Genomic DNA, 13,707 nt, shown 5'->3' on the forward strand with positions numbered 1-13,707 from the left:
ACTATCCAGGACAAAACTGCTCGTCCCTGATTGGTCGACCGGCAAAGCTACTCGGTCTTCGTTGGCTAAACGCGCTAGTTTACCTTTAATTGGTTCCTTCAATTCACAACTACTGCTTCGAAGTTTGTCGACTGAACCATGGTTGTTTTAAAGTAACGTGAGTATGAATATATCTACTTCAGAAAGTTGTTCCCAAAAATTTTCTGAAAGTTACATAGTGTTTAGCTCACAAATTAAAAATGTTATAAACGTCCAAAGTCGACACAGGTAGCAGTTTAGTTATTTAATAGTTGTGGTTTATTAATAACAAAACTCGCACCTTTCACTTGGCCAGCATAGCAGAATGCCAAGAAAGAAAGTAGAAGTAGCAACTGCATTGTCCTGACGAGATGAAACATAGTGTAATTAAGTAAACAGGATAAGGTAATAATCGCTCTGTAAGTTAGAGTAATGTCTACTGCAGCAAGTTGTTCCCACATATATTTTCTGGAAGTTACATAGTTTGATTGTGCTCGGCTCACATATTTAAAAGGTTTCAAACGTGCAAAGTCGACACGGGTAGTAGTTTGGTTATTTAATGGTAGTAGTTTAATAGTAACAACATTCACTCAGAGTGATAAAGTTTAACATCTCGTGAAGACAAAACCAAAACACTAGAGAAGCTTGGTATAAATTGGTTCACGTAACGGTTCGTTACGGTGGAAGTTTTGTTCGGAAGGACATTACCCGCCTTGGGAATTTGGATTGCATTGCGAAGAAAAACTAGCGCTTCTTTAGCGAATGTCTCTTCATGCTCAACCTGGGATGGTATAAATAATAAATTAACTGAAAAGGTTCAGAAACTCCAAAATCGTGCTGCTAGGGTGATAACGAAATCTAGCTATGAAGTTAGTTCTTCTCTTCTTCTGGACGCACTTGGGTGGGAAAAGTTGATCTCTAACCGAAGAAACCACAAGGCCATCATGGTTTTCAAGTCTTTACATAATCTCGCTCCAATGTATTTTCACAATATGTAAACCCTATTATGGTCTAAGAAACTCACTTAATAAACTTATACTGCCTAAGCCTAGAACAGAGTACCTGCAGCGCAGCTTCCCCTATAGTGGTGCCTGCCCAAGGATCTTAGGCAATGCGACTCTCTGGGGGTTTACAAAGAGTAAATCAAAGCCCACTTTTCTTCTTTGGACTCTCACACGGCAATCATGTAAACCAGTTGATTTTTTTAACTAATATAACTCAATGTTATAATTGTTTCTAGCCGATACTTGTAACTGATAGTTTTCCGTGTAAAAATAAATAAATCAATCAATAAATAAACATTCCGCGCAATTTCGCAGGAAACTTGTCACTTAAACTGTCATATAGTTTTCGTTTCTTACAAACGTTGATATTGAATCGACCTTGTTATTAGCTTTTAGTTTTAATTCACGTTAATTTTTTTTTGTTTTCACGTCAACGAACATTTTAATTTGAATTGCAAAGGTTAATTTGTGAAAAATTACTGGTTCACGCTGTGACAAGCAGGCATGTTTTTAGGGTTTCATACATATTTATCAGAAAGGAAAAAGAAAATTAAACCTAGCCCAGTGAAAAATATGTCTTACGGTTTTATGATTATCATTGGCGTTGCTCACAACAAAAATAATTGCCAAATGTGAAACAAAAAAGTAAAGCGAATATTTTGGTTATAAAAAAAGAACAAGCGAAAAGATTAAGAAAATAAGAATCAAACTAATAACACACTAATAAAATTTCCTGTCATATGAGTCGTGAAAACTGGGAGTCCTTACATGTGCGCAGCGCGCATTTGTAGTCAACAATTTTCTATGAGAGAAATTATTGACGGGCAGACTGATTACCTGAGAAAATGTTCCACTAGTAATTGTAGATCAACTGGTTGCACTCACTATCACGTTTTCTCCTCAGCCTGTGAGCAGTTATATGCAAAACTGGCCTACTGTTCCCTAATCTATCTCATTTAATTGAAAACGTCAGTAAATTGTTTAAAAGCTATTTGCACCTGTTGTAAGACGCTGAAAATTAATATAAACGTTTATTCGGTGATGTGAAAAAGACGCAAGCGCTGACTAATTTGGTCGGCTTTAAAAGCTTCAGATGTCTAAAAACAATAACTTTAATTTGGCTTAGATATACTGGCTGGTTACATTGTACGAAAATTATGCAATTATGTATTGATTCTTCGGCTTTTGGAATTCAATGAATTACTGAGCCGATCATAAGAAATTTGAAACAGATGCACGCAGAGCACGTGTAAAGTATCACAACTTTCACGAGTCATATGACAGGGAATTTTATGAGTGTGTTCCAGCAATCTTATTGTCAGTTTTCTTTTCTTAATTTTTAATCTCTTCGCTTTTTTCTTTTCAGTTTTTTTTTTTAACCGAAACGTTCGCTTTACTGTTGTTTTTCACAAAATTGGCCTACTGTTCCCTGACCAGTCTCATTTAACTAAAAACATCAGTATATTGTTCAAAAGCTATATGCACCTGTTTTAAGAGATTGAAAATTAAGATAAACTTTTCTTCGGTGATGTAAAAAAAAAAGACGCAATTGCTGCCTGATTTGGTCGGCTTTAAAAGCTCCAGATTTCTAAAAATAATAAGTTTAATTTGGATACGTATACTGGCCGGTTACATTGTACGAAAATTATGCAATCCTGTATTTATTTTTCGGCTTTTGGAATTCAACGGCCGTCGATAAAACTCGGAACATGGAACATTCCGGAACATCCCGGAACATCCCGGAACATCCGGGAACACGAAAAAAAAAAAAAATTAAGATACAAAAATAAAATGAAATAAAATAAAAAGAAAAGAAAAAAATGAAAAACGAAAGTGGTGTATATTTAAATAAAATGAAATTACATTGTATCCGAAAAACTTTCATATAAGAAGTACGGAGTAGGTGGGACGGTAGGACAAACTGACCACATTGAACTAAAGGCGCAAGTACTTTCCTGCCATTTGCAGCACGTGTTTTTCGTCCGCTGCGACAGAAATGGATCAGTTCCAGCCCGGCTGGAATATGCGAATGAGCACGGAACACCCTCAGGCGTTTCTCCATTGTATTTTCTTCTTTCAGTTTGCGCAAAGTCCCTGTTTCAAAACCAATTTTTCGGTAAAATGGAAAAGGGTTTTGTAGCTCCAAACCAGTAGCGTATTTTCTTTAGCCGTAAATGACAGTTTGCTTATGGTTAAGACACAGACAAAGTCAGGCGTCTTTTACTGACAAATAATAGCGGAGCACTGCGCGCCCCATAGCTGAGAGATTTTGGTAAACCCATCAGTGCGAGAGACTTTGGTTTGGTTATGACTTCACTTCGTCGGACCGACCGTCCGACTGTCCGTACGTACACTTATCCATGTAAGCCAATGTGAAATGAGACACTCAAACCCTGTGCTGCAGCCCGCGTTTTTTTTTTTTTTCGGCGGGAAATTGCGTGGTCAATTTTGCTACCGTCCGCGTTTGTTTGGCGGGAAGTTGCATCGCCAACTACATTTGAGGACAAAACAAAAATTAACTTTGAAGACGACAAGATACAAAGTCAATTTATGTAACCAACAACAGGAGAAAGAGCAAGACAGCTAGCGGCGGGAGAAACAAATCGACTGGCACATCATCAGAATCTTGAAGTGAAATCATTTTTCTCCGATCCGGCGCGTCGAAACGTTGGGTTTTTCCTCTTGAAGTGAAACGTTTCGCTCACTTAACGTTGTAAAACGAACGGAAAAATCAGCAATGGAATAAAAGGACTGGTTATTCTCAGAAGAGGCGAGTATATTCATGCAATTTTGTTCACAAAACTTTGCGATTTTGCTGTTTTGCAAGATATTGTTTTCTTCCAGTTTTGACACACCGTTTAACTTAAGCTTAAGCTAAATACTGCTGACTTCAGAGCAGTCTTTTGAGCTCATTTTTTCGGTCCATGTTAATTATTTCCCTTGGAGTTTTATTTTCTGATCTCGTCCAATTTTGCCGTCAAACAGCGGGAAAAAGAGCAAGGCGACTCGCGGCGGGAGAAACAAATCGACTCTTTTAGCAGCTTTTAGAGGCGGCACTTCATAAACAGCGGCCGAATCTTGAAGAGAAATTATTTTACTCTAATCCGGCGCGATGAAACACTGGATTTTTCCTCTTGAAGTGAAACTTAACGTTGTTAAACGAACGAAAAAATCAGCAATCGAATAAAAGGACTGGTTATTCTCCAAAGAGGCGAGTATCTTCATGTGATTTTGTTGACAAAACTTTGCTGTTTTGCAAGATATTGTTTTTCTTGAAGTGTTGACACTGCAACTTGTTTAACTTCAGAGCAGTCTTTTGAGCTCATTTTTCGGTACATGCTCGTTATTTCCCTTGGAGTTTTATTTCTAATCTTGTCCCATTTTGCTTCGTTCAAAAGAAATTTTGCTAAAACAGTCAGTCAAACAAACGTCTCCCAACATTGTGTCGTTGGCATAAACTACTGACAAGTTTTTCTTGTATATATTTCTAATTCTAGCATTTATTTCTGACAATCTTGTCTGAGAACAAACAAAAATACTTAAAACAGTAAGATATAACGGCAAAGATTAAGATGTGTGAGTAACTTTTACTGAAAATCTTACTCAAGGATATATTTGAAGTCTTTTTTTTTTGTTAGTGTAGCCATTTTCTCTGAGGTTCACGTACGGCCTTCTTGATAAGCAAAATTTACAAGACAGTGACAGTGTTACGTAGCGCGCTTTGACTGTTCACAAACCGGTTCGTGAAAAGAATAACTAAAAACAGAAAAAATAAATATCATTTGGAGTCTATTTAAATTCGGCTTTTATAACACAGAGGGAAAAATGTTCTTAAAACTATGAAGGGACTTCGTAAACAGTCAGTAAAACACTAACCGTAGGCGCACGCAAACCAACAAATTATTTAATTTTTTCGTGGCGTACAAAACAAACAAAACCGCCGACGAGAACAGTTCCCATTATACACATGTAATTAAGACAGAATACAAGTTAAGGGACCGATCGTTTATTACGTCCTAGAAGGGGGGAGGAGGGCGGTGGTTTTTGAGGGGGGGTAATGTTTTTAAACGAGCTCTTTTTTGGGGGGGGGGGAATTTTTTACCTTGTACGAAAAGTGAGGGGGGTAAAATTTTAAGGGTTCCAATTAAATGTATTTTGCAATCATTCTTCTCATCAATCATAGAGTTGGTAAAATCGACTAGATACTTCTCCATATCGCTATTATTCTTCAGAGCGACAAAGATCTTGCACGTAATAGGTTGAGTAATGACATAGACAGGCAAACCGTGTATTTCATCAAGCAGTTATGTCTGAAGGCTTGTTTATCTGGGCAAAAAAATTGACCAAAAGACGAATAGAGATGGTAGGCTTCTTCAAAATCTATAGATCCACATCCTTGATCCACATCCATACATCAAATGCTCCTGTACTGCTCTCAAACCCCGAGCTGCTTTGACCTTCTGTGTACCTTCTTTTGACGACTGAAGAATAGACTCCAACAATAACAAAACATCGTTATTATCAAGACATTGAAGAGATATTGATTTCTAAGGTACGTTCCCTTACTTGAATTTCGCCTAACTTCTGATTGTGTCTCTTGCCAGTTCAGATTCAGAGAGCTAGCGATTTCCGCATGTAACCAAGCGTTGTGCCCAAGAACTTCTCAACAATTCGATCACCACGCCAACCATGATGGGGGGGGGTGGGGTGGGGGAAAATTTTCAAACTGACATTGCAGTGGGGGGTAAAACGTTTGTTTGAAAGATTTTTTTTTTTTTTTTTTTTGGGGGGGGGGGGGGTAAAATTTCCATACACTCGATATTTTTAGAAAACCACCCCCCCCCCCCCCCAGGACGTAATAAACGATCGGTCCCTAAATTCAGGAGCAAACTAACAACGATAAAACCAAATGTTAGGCATCAATTAATTTCCACCTGCGCTGTGAAGCTTCCTACAAGATGACCATAGATCGATAAAAATAACAAACGGTGGATCCAAAGAAAAAACTTGAGGAGTTATTTCTTCCGTCCTAGCTGCAGCACTTGATTTCCATGTATTTTTGGTACAAGCAACCCGACTTAAAGAGTCGAACTCCAAAGAACCTAGAAGAATTCGTTGTTTTTGGACACAAAACCCAGAAACCAACAAAATGTAAAACTGTCGTGCTCAACCAATCAGGAGCGAGTATTTTCGCCGCTCGACCAATCAGGAGTAAGTAATTTTGCCCTCGGTGACAGGACAATTACGAAAAACTGCCCTCTGTCACAACAAGTCAGCATTCAGTAATTCTGCCCTCTGTATTACATTGTTATTGTTGATGTCGGAGCAGTTAAGCCAGCGACACACTTGGCGATGTTATACGCCGATCGCGGCGATCGGCGCAGAAAATCGCCGATATCTTGCATGTCAGATATCGGCGATTAAATTCGCTAGCATTCGCTAAGTGTGCCCGTTCCCGGGATTCTCTACGCTGATCACTGCAAATCGCCAGTGAAGTCAGGTTGGGCAATTTTTTCACATGACTTTTCGAAACTGCCACATCGCCGCGATCGGCGAAAAAAATCGCCAAGTGTCTGCAGTAATCGGCGGCGATCACATTGGCCGCGATCAGCGTATAAAATCGCCAGGTGTGTCGCTGGCTTTAGCTGCATATGCATTAAATATATATATAACTTCCGAATGGATGAGGAACTCATAATGTTATTACGTTCATACAATAAGCAGACTTTTATAAATGTTATTAAAAATAGGAATTGTGGAACTCCGCTTTTAGGCTTGGCTAAATATATATTTTAATGGTTACACCTACATCTTGCCACCGGGGAAAGCGCGCTTCTTGAAACTCTGGCCTAATTTCAGACCAAAATATGTGATTTTTTTATTTCAGACACGACCTTCTTGTCGATTGCATATCATCCAAATTTTCCAAATGATCATGTTAACCCGCTAGAAACATACAAGAAGCTAAATTGGTTCAAGGACCGACATCATGTCAAACATATGAGTAGGACTTCGTTAGTGGTAAAAATCTATGCACTACTTCAACTGATTTCAAAACGTACCTTTGCTAGAATGGACACCGTTTGTGTAGTTTCACACCACCCAAAATACAGTATGTGTTTAACCCGTAGCTAACTGCTCACTTATGGTTGAGACACCGGAACACCAATGCTTCTTTTACTGGCAAATTAAGGCTGCACCTGCATTTCACATGTCATTCCTTTTATTTACTCCAATTGGTTTCTTCATTAATTTGCTCTAATTGCTTTCAGATAGCGCCTAACAAATAAAATTTTCAAAGCGGTAAGTTTTGTTTTAAAACATCTCTTCTAGTGAGGACCTTACCTGATAATATATATCGCGAAATTTCGCTCTGCACGCAAAGGTCGTCTTTAAGACAACATTTAATTTATCTATCTGGTACCCGTGGCGCAACGATTTTAACAGCTAATTACTTTGAGCCGCCAAAGACGAATGAGCACGGAAAACTACGGTGGCCCATAAGGGACATAAGGGACATCTCGATATTTTTCATTTTCGCTTAATAATTTGCGATTTGACTTACTCTCGATCAAAGTTAATAAATAGCAATACAAATTGATATCTCTCGATTTCGACTTAAAACTCGCGATGGTAAGTTATAACTCTCGATCGCAACCTATAACTTGCGATCGCCACTCATAACTCGTAATTGCGACTTACAACTCGCGATCGCCACTTATAACTCGCGATCGCCTCTTACAACTCGTGATCGCCACTTATAACTCGCGATCGCTACTTATAACTCGCGATCGCCTCTTACAACTCGCGATCGCCATTTATAACTCGCGATCGCCACTCACAACTCGCGATCGCTACTTATAACTCGCGATCGCCACTTATAACTCGCGATCGCCTCTTTCAACTCGCGATCGCCACTTATAACTCGCGATCACTACTTATAACTCGCGATCGCCTCTTACAACTCGCGATCGCTACTTATAACTTGAGATCGCCTCTTACAACTCGCGATCGTTTAATTATACTTCGTGATGGCTATGTACTCCAGCAAGTGAGCGTGCGCATATTTAGTACCGCCATCAGGACAACGTGATATGGCGGTTGTTACACGGAATTACGTTGCCGTGACTTTTCTAATCGCTCTTTTCACACTTAATGCCTGTGGAGCCCTTCCAAATTATATTCCTAATTTACGTAGAGGCAATGGAGATCGAGACGCTTTGATAGAGGACTACTTTGGTCTTGGTATACTCTGAAGTGCTTTCATTTCTTCTGGTATATCATGGTATTAGGTTGAGTTTGAGGCACCTCAAAAGGATCTTAAAAAAGCGTGGACTGCGTAGGAGAAATATCCAGTCAAATGTAGAAACAGTCATCGATGCAGTAGAGCATGAATTACAGTGGAGTTGGAGTACTATTGGATATCGACAAATGCATCAACGAATGTTGAGTGATCATGGTGTTGTGATTGATCGTGAAACAGTTAGGCGTATCATTAAGGGTCTGGATCCAGAGGGTGTTCGAAGAGACGGTTTAGGAGAGGGAGGTATGTAGCTTCGGCTCCTAACTTTATATGTCATCTTGATGGGTACGATAAATTAAAACCGTACGGGTTCTGCATTCACGGTGCCATAGACGGTTACAGTCGACGCATATTATGGCTTGAAGTTGGCCCTACAAATAATGACCCGATGATCACTGTTCAATTCTTCATTGATTGTGTTCGGCAGTTAAATGGGCTTCCACGAGTAGTCCGAGGCGATTGTGGAACTGAAAACATACACATTGCTGCAGTTCAGCGGTTCATGAGGAGAAATCATAGGGATAGCATGGCTGGGGAAAAAAGCTTTCTCTATGGAAAATCGGTGGCAAACCAAAGGATTGAAGCTTGGTGGGGATTTTAAAGGAAGAGTATCACCGACTGGTGGGTGCGATTTTTTAAAGATTTGACAGACCAGGGTCACTTCGATAACAGCAGCGTTATCCATGTGCAATGCTTGAGGTTTTGCTTTATGGGCTTAATTCGAGAGGAACTGTATAAGGTTGCAAAGAACTGGAACTTACACAAGATACGGCCTTCTAATACCGACACATCACATGGAAGGCCTGATGCACTTTTTTTTCTCCCAGAGGAGGCGGGAGCAACGGATTTCAAAAAGGACGCTGACGTGAATGATCTGGAGGTAGCAGAGAACTCAGTATGTGGCGAGCGATGTCATCCTCTTGGTTGTTCACTAGCATTGTATCATTAGCAGAACTCATTATGGAGGATAACGACTTACATCTACCACAAGACCCAGACGAGGCAAAGTCTCTATACTTAGACCTGCTTTATCATATCGACAACTTGTAAATCATCAATCTCTCTGAGGGAAAGGTGCAACAAAATGACTGACAAGTGATAAGCACGATATTTCAAGTTTTTCCGCTGGTAATTTCGTTTTCGTTACCAAAAAATACCGCGTCCAGATGTGAAACTCGCTGTAGAAGAACTAGACAAGATCAGCACTAAGAACACGGTACAACTGGTAGATTCAGTAATATTAAGTAGTTCCATTATAGTGTTGCTTGAGTATTAAAAATGTTGTTCAGTTGTGAAAGCACGATTGTATAAAAGTGTAATATTTCAACACCAACTGGTCACTCGGTAGCTGCTCTGTTTATTCCCTGTCTGCTACATGCATTGAAATGAAAAATGTAGAAATTAATTGCCACTGACAAACGAGAGAGAGCTTTATCCCCTCTTGCTCATCCTCAGTCTTCCCTTGTGGCACTGATTTTTCCCCGTTACACGTTAACACTCCGGCCCTTAATTTTTGTACCGTTTTTGTTTTAGATAACTATGAAAATGGGCACTTTATTCTGATAAGAGAAAGGCCTTGATGTAAGTAGAACATTTATTCAGAAATAATATTATATTAACGTTAAGATTGTCGGTAAATAGGACCCGCTAGGGCATTAGAGCTCGAACAATGTCTTGCCCCTCTTCGGCTAAAAATTTGCGTTATCATTATGCCTGCACAGGTAGCCTCGTCCCCTGGCCAAAAAATCCGTGGAGACAAGGTAGGGGAAGGCATTAAGAATGAGAACTTTACCTTTCGAGCCGTTCATGGAAAATATAAGCATTGCATGGGTTCATTTGAAATTCTTGTAGGGTCTTCATCTTGAAAACGTTTTTTTAAAAAAACTATTTAATAATCATTAAGAAGACATATTTCACAGTGTACTAAATAAACTCAACCGGCCACAAACAATGCTAAAAATTGATCAGCCAAAACAAGGGAGTCTGACTTTGGTAACTTCTAGCAAGTCGGTTTCTTAGTTGACTGAGTCGATTTCATTACATAAAAAGGAGTTGGGTAGTTTTAGGTTGTAGGCCCTTTAGAATAATGCATGACACCAGGACTTGGGTTATGTTCGTAACCCTTTTTTGGGTAGGTGCACTTTAGTTGACAAGTGCCAAGAGGGGAAACGCCAACTCGAAGCTCCGCCACGTTTCCAAATATTCCGACCTAGGCTAGTGGACACTCAGTTTGTCTGCACAAAAATTGAAACGTTTAAAAAGAATACCGTAAAATCCCACGTTAAAGCCCTGGGCTTATACATACAAGCTCATAAGGGGTTTTGGGTGGGCTTATATCTGGGGGGTATAAAAGCGAAAAAACGACGACATAAAACGTATCTGAGAAACGAATTAAAGTAAACATACCATTACAGTTAGAGTAACATTAAAAAATTTATTGCGCGTCACAATAAACGGAGAATGTATTTTAGCCAGCTGTTTGCTCTCTTGCTCCAAAAGATTGTAAATGAACAGTGGAACAGAACTCCGTTATATATGCATGAACATTTGTTTCTTTCTTTGGTATCAATATAACTATTAGGGAACTTAAGAACCACGACGACGACCAGAAGTGAGATACCGTGCACTGCGCAAGCGTGGTTAACAGATTTCGTCGTCGTGGTGTCGTCGACGACGCCAAACACAGTAGAGTCACGTCGTCCTGCAGTTCACAAGCTTCGGCAGGTATAACTCCCTGTTTTCAAGCGATTTTTCAAGGGCTTTGTATTGTTTTCACCTCGTAAATCCAGGTATCCTTTCTTTTTTCTGCAAACAAGCGATATTGATTGAAACACTGAGCTGTGCAGGCCGAGCGAGCGAACTCGTAAGTGACAAATTTATTTGTACTTTTAATATAGAGGAAACGAACTTTATATGAAAAACAGCTATCGCATCGGAATGTCTCTTTTTCCAAATCTAAACTCTGACAGAGACTAGGACTCGGTCATGTCATTCAGGTTGAAAGTTGAATAACCTTCGTACGGAAAGCAGAAATTTTTCCATTCGAAAAGGTCAGACAACACTAAAAATTCTTCATGGTCAATGAAAATAGACGTACGGCTTATAAAATAAGATCTTGCATAGTCTAAAAAGACGCCTTCGCGAAAAAACTTTGTTGCGAACGAACATCACAGTTGTACTACTTCTACATGTTTGTTTACATTCAGTGTCGTCGTCGTCGACCTACCCGATCGACTGCATCTTAAGTCTCCTTTTTCCCACCGAAACTGACGTTCTCGTTCCAGTCCTTTCTCAGTCAACAGACGTCGTCGTCGTGAACTTAAGTTCCCTATTGTTCTAAACTCCACAGCCACTTGTTTATGCCTATAACTTTAGATATTGAAAAATTTCGATGTCTGTAGAGAAACGCACCTATACATTACATGGGCTTATAAACAGGGGGCTCATATCCGGAATAATATCTTCATTAGCGAATGGATGGGCTTATATCCAAGGGGCTTAAAATCGGGGGTGGGGCTTTAACGTGGGATTTTACGGTATCGTAACACGTGGAATCCTAAGTTAACCTCGTTCCCAGGGCCTCTAATTCCCGTCATTTCTTTCGCCCGAAAAAGAGAAGAAATGATCCTGGGAACAAGGTTACCCTCAAGTGTCACCAGAACAAAAAATATTTGAGACGAGTAACATCAACGTTTTCTTTATTAAGATGTCAATCTTGAGAGAAAACTGCAAGAAATCACGAAAATGTGCTCAAAAGTTGAAAACAAATCAGTGAGAGGCTGATGTGAAATGCTTGCAAGCAGTTTCCTCAATTTAAGCCGTCTTTTACATCTCTCTCATGAACAGTAACAGGAGAAATTGAATGTTCTGCCTGGAAGCAGAAATCTTAACACGAACATCTTAACGCAAACGTCTTCGCGTCTCACAGTGTGAAAAAAGAAAAAGAAAAAACCGGAGACGACGCAAATGCTAGTCAATTAACTAAAAATAAAAAAAAAAAAACGGAATCATTGTATTTCTAACGAAAAAGTCTGTTTTTACAGGACTGTGTCATTTAAACTGGCTTTTACTTTCAAGAGAGTTTTGCAAGCACCATACTCTTGAAAAGTCCGTCGTTGGGAAGACCATCCCGGCTGCTAATCATTCAGGTCCTAGATGTTACAATCTCGAAGATAAAAGTCCAGGTTGTTTCGCATTTGTGAGTATGATTGGTAGTTTCTGGGCAGAATTAATCTGCGGAAGCAGGTGTACGCTTTGGGGCGAATGGCCACGGGTGCCATGATTTCTGTATGCACTGCAATGCTGTGATCAGGAATTAACACATCCGAAGCTGTACAGAAGCGGAGAAGTTTGGCAAGCATTTGGTTCCACCCATCGAAAAATTTGTGCCTCTTTAGCGTTTTCTGGAGTTAATGCCAAATTAGCAATGATGCGGGCTGCTGTTGGTCTGGACATTTCGTACAGTGATGCAATTTCTTCTTTGCTCACGTTTGACCACAGATCACCCATTCCTTGGCACAAGCTGGTCAAACACTTGAAGGGCTTCGTCACAAACTTCGGTTCCCACGAAAATAAGGATGGATCTTATGTTGTCTGCAGTGGGTAACTGGCGCAAGTTGTAATCATCAAGCAAGTCCATAATTTCTTCTCTTGGAAACGGCCCTACACAATCGAGCGCCCTACTTAGACAGTCCTTCTCGTTAGGTGGTAGGAGCGCAAGAAATGACTCTACAATGCACTGGTTCGTGGCAGTCCCAAGAACGGCGTGTTGCATTGATGCCTGTGACAATTTGACTGGGAAGACACCGCATAGTATAAGCTGGTGCGTCAAAATTCTCCCGATGCTTACGTAGTCTTTTTGGCTCAGATCTGGAAGAAGAGGAAGAGTGTGTTCGCTATCTCCGTCACTTTGGGACAAAAATGTGTCCCAGAATGCAAGTAAACTTCTCTCAGAACGCCTTCTCCTGTGGCTTCGGATCCCTCGATAACTGCTGTAACTTTCCTCTGAAGGATGCTGGGGTCTTTGTACACGGAAATAAGATCCCTTACAATGTTTTCCCTGCTGACGATAATGGCAACTGTCTCTATCAGGGAATCCAGTGCCTCTTTTCGCTTCTTTTGTAGCTTGGCGTAGTTTTCCTTGACAATTTCCTCTTTACGTTCTATATCTAAGACATCATCAGGAATTGGAAAATGCGAGGGCTGACTTGGGGAGTATAAGCCAGAAACATCAAAGGAAGTCCCAGGTTCGCTAGGAAAATGATAGGTACAAAGGTTTAAAGAGGATCGACAAGATATCATTATTTATACACTAAATAAGTCCACTTGGATGCCTTTTATAACTTGCTATATCTGTGGATGCTCTACGTATTCGTAATATTA

General features: G+C 40.0%; 1 protein-coding gene and 1 pseudogene across 2 annotated transcripts in view; one reads left to right on the plus strand and one right to left on the minus strand.

The window, feature by feature from the left end:
* LOC146454612 (uncharacterized) overlaps positions 1–1,928 on the minus strand; it is a 31,175-nt gene extending 29,247 nt beyond the window's left edge. For both annotated transcript variants that reach the window (XM_085095173.1, XM_085095172.1), the window contains exons 1-2: positions 1,860–1,928; positions 320–381 (exon numbers count right to left, since the gene is read on the minus strand). In XM_085095173.1, coding sequence (XP_084951299.1) covers positions 320–377 — 58 coding nt within the window. In that variant the 5' untranslated portion in view covers positions 378–381; positions 1,860–1,928. The remainder of the gene's footprint in view (positions 1–319; positions 382–1,859) is intronic.
* A 6,188-nt stretch (positions 1,929–8,116) lies between these two features.
* On the plus strand, positions 8,117–9,274 carry LOC146454613 (uncharacterized; annotated as a pseudogene).
* The last annotated feature ends 4,433 nt before the right edge of the window (positions 9,275–13,707 follow it).

The sequence above is a fragment of the Pavona decussata genome, unplaced genomic scaffold, assembly GCF_977016875.1.
Source record: "Pavona decussata unplaced genomic scaffold, jaPavDecu1.1 SCAFFOLD_300, whole genome shotgun sequence".
Lineage (NCBI taxonomy): Eukaryota > Metazoa > Cnidaria > Anthozoa > Scleractinia > Agariciidae > Pavona > Pavona decussata.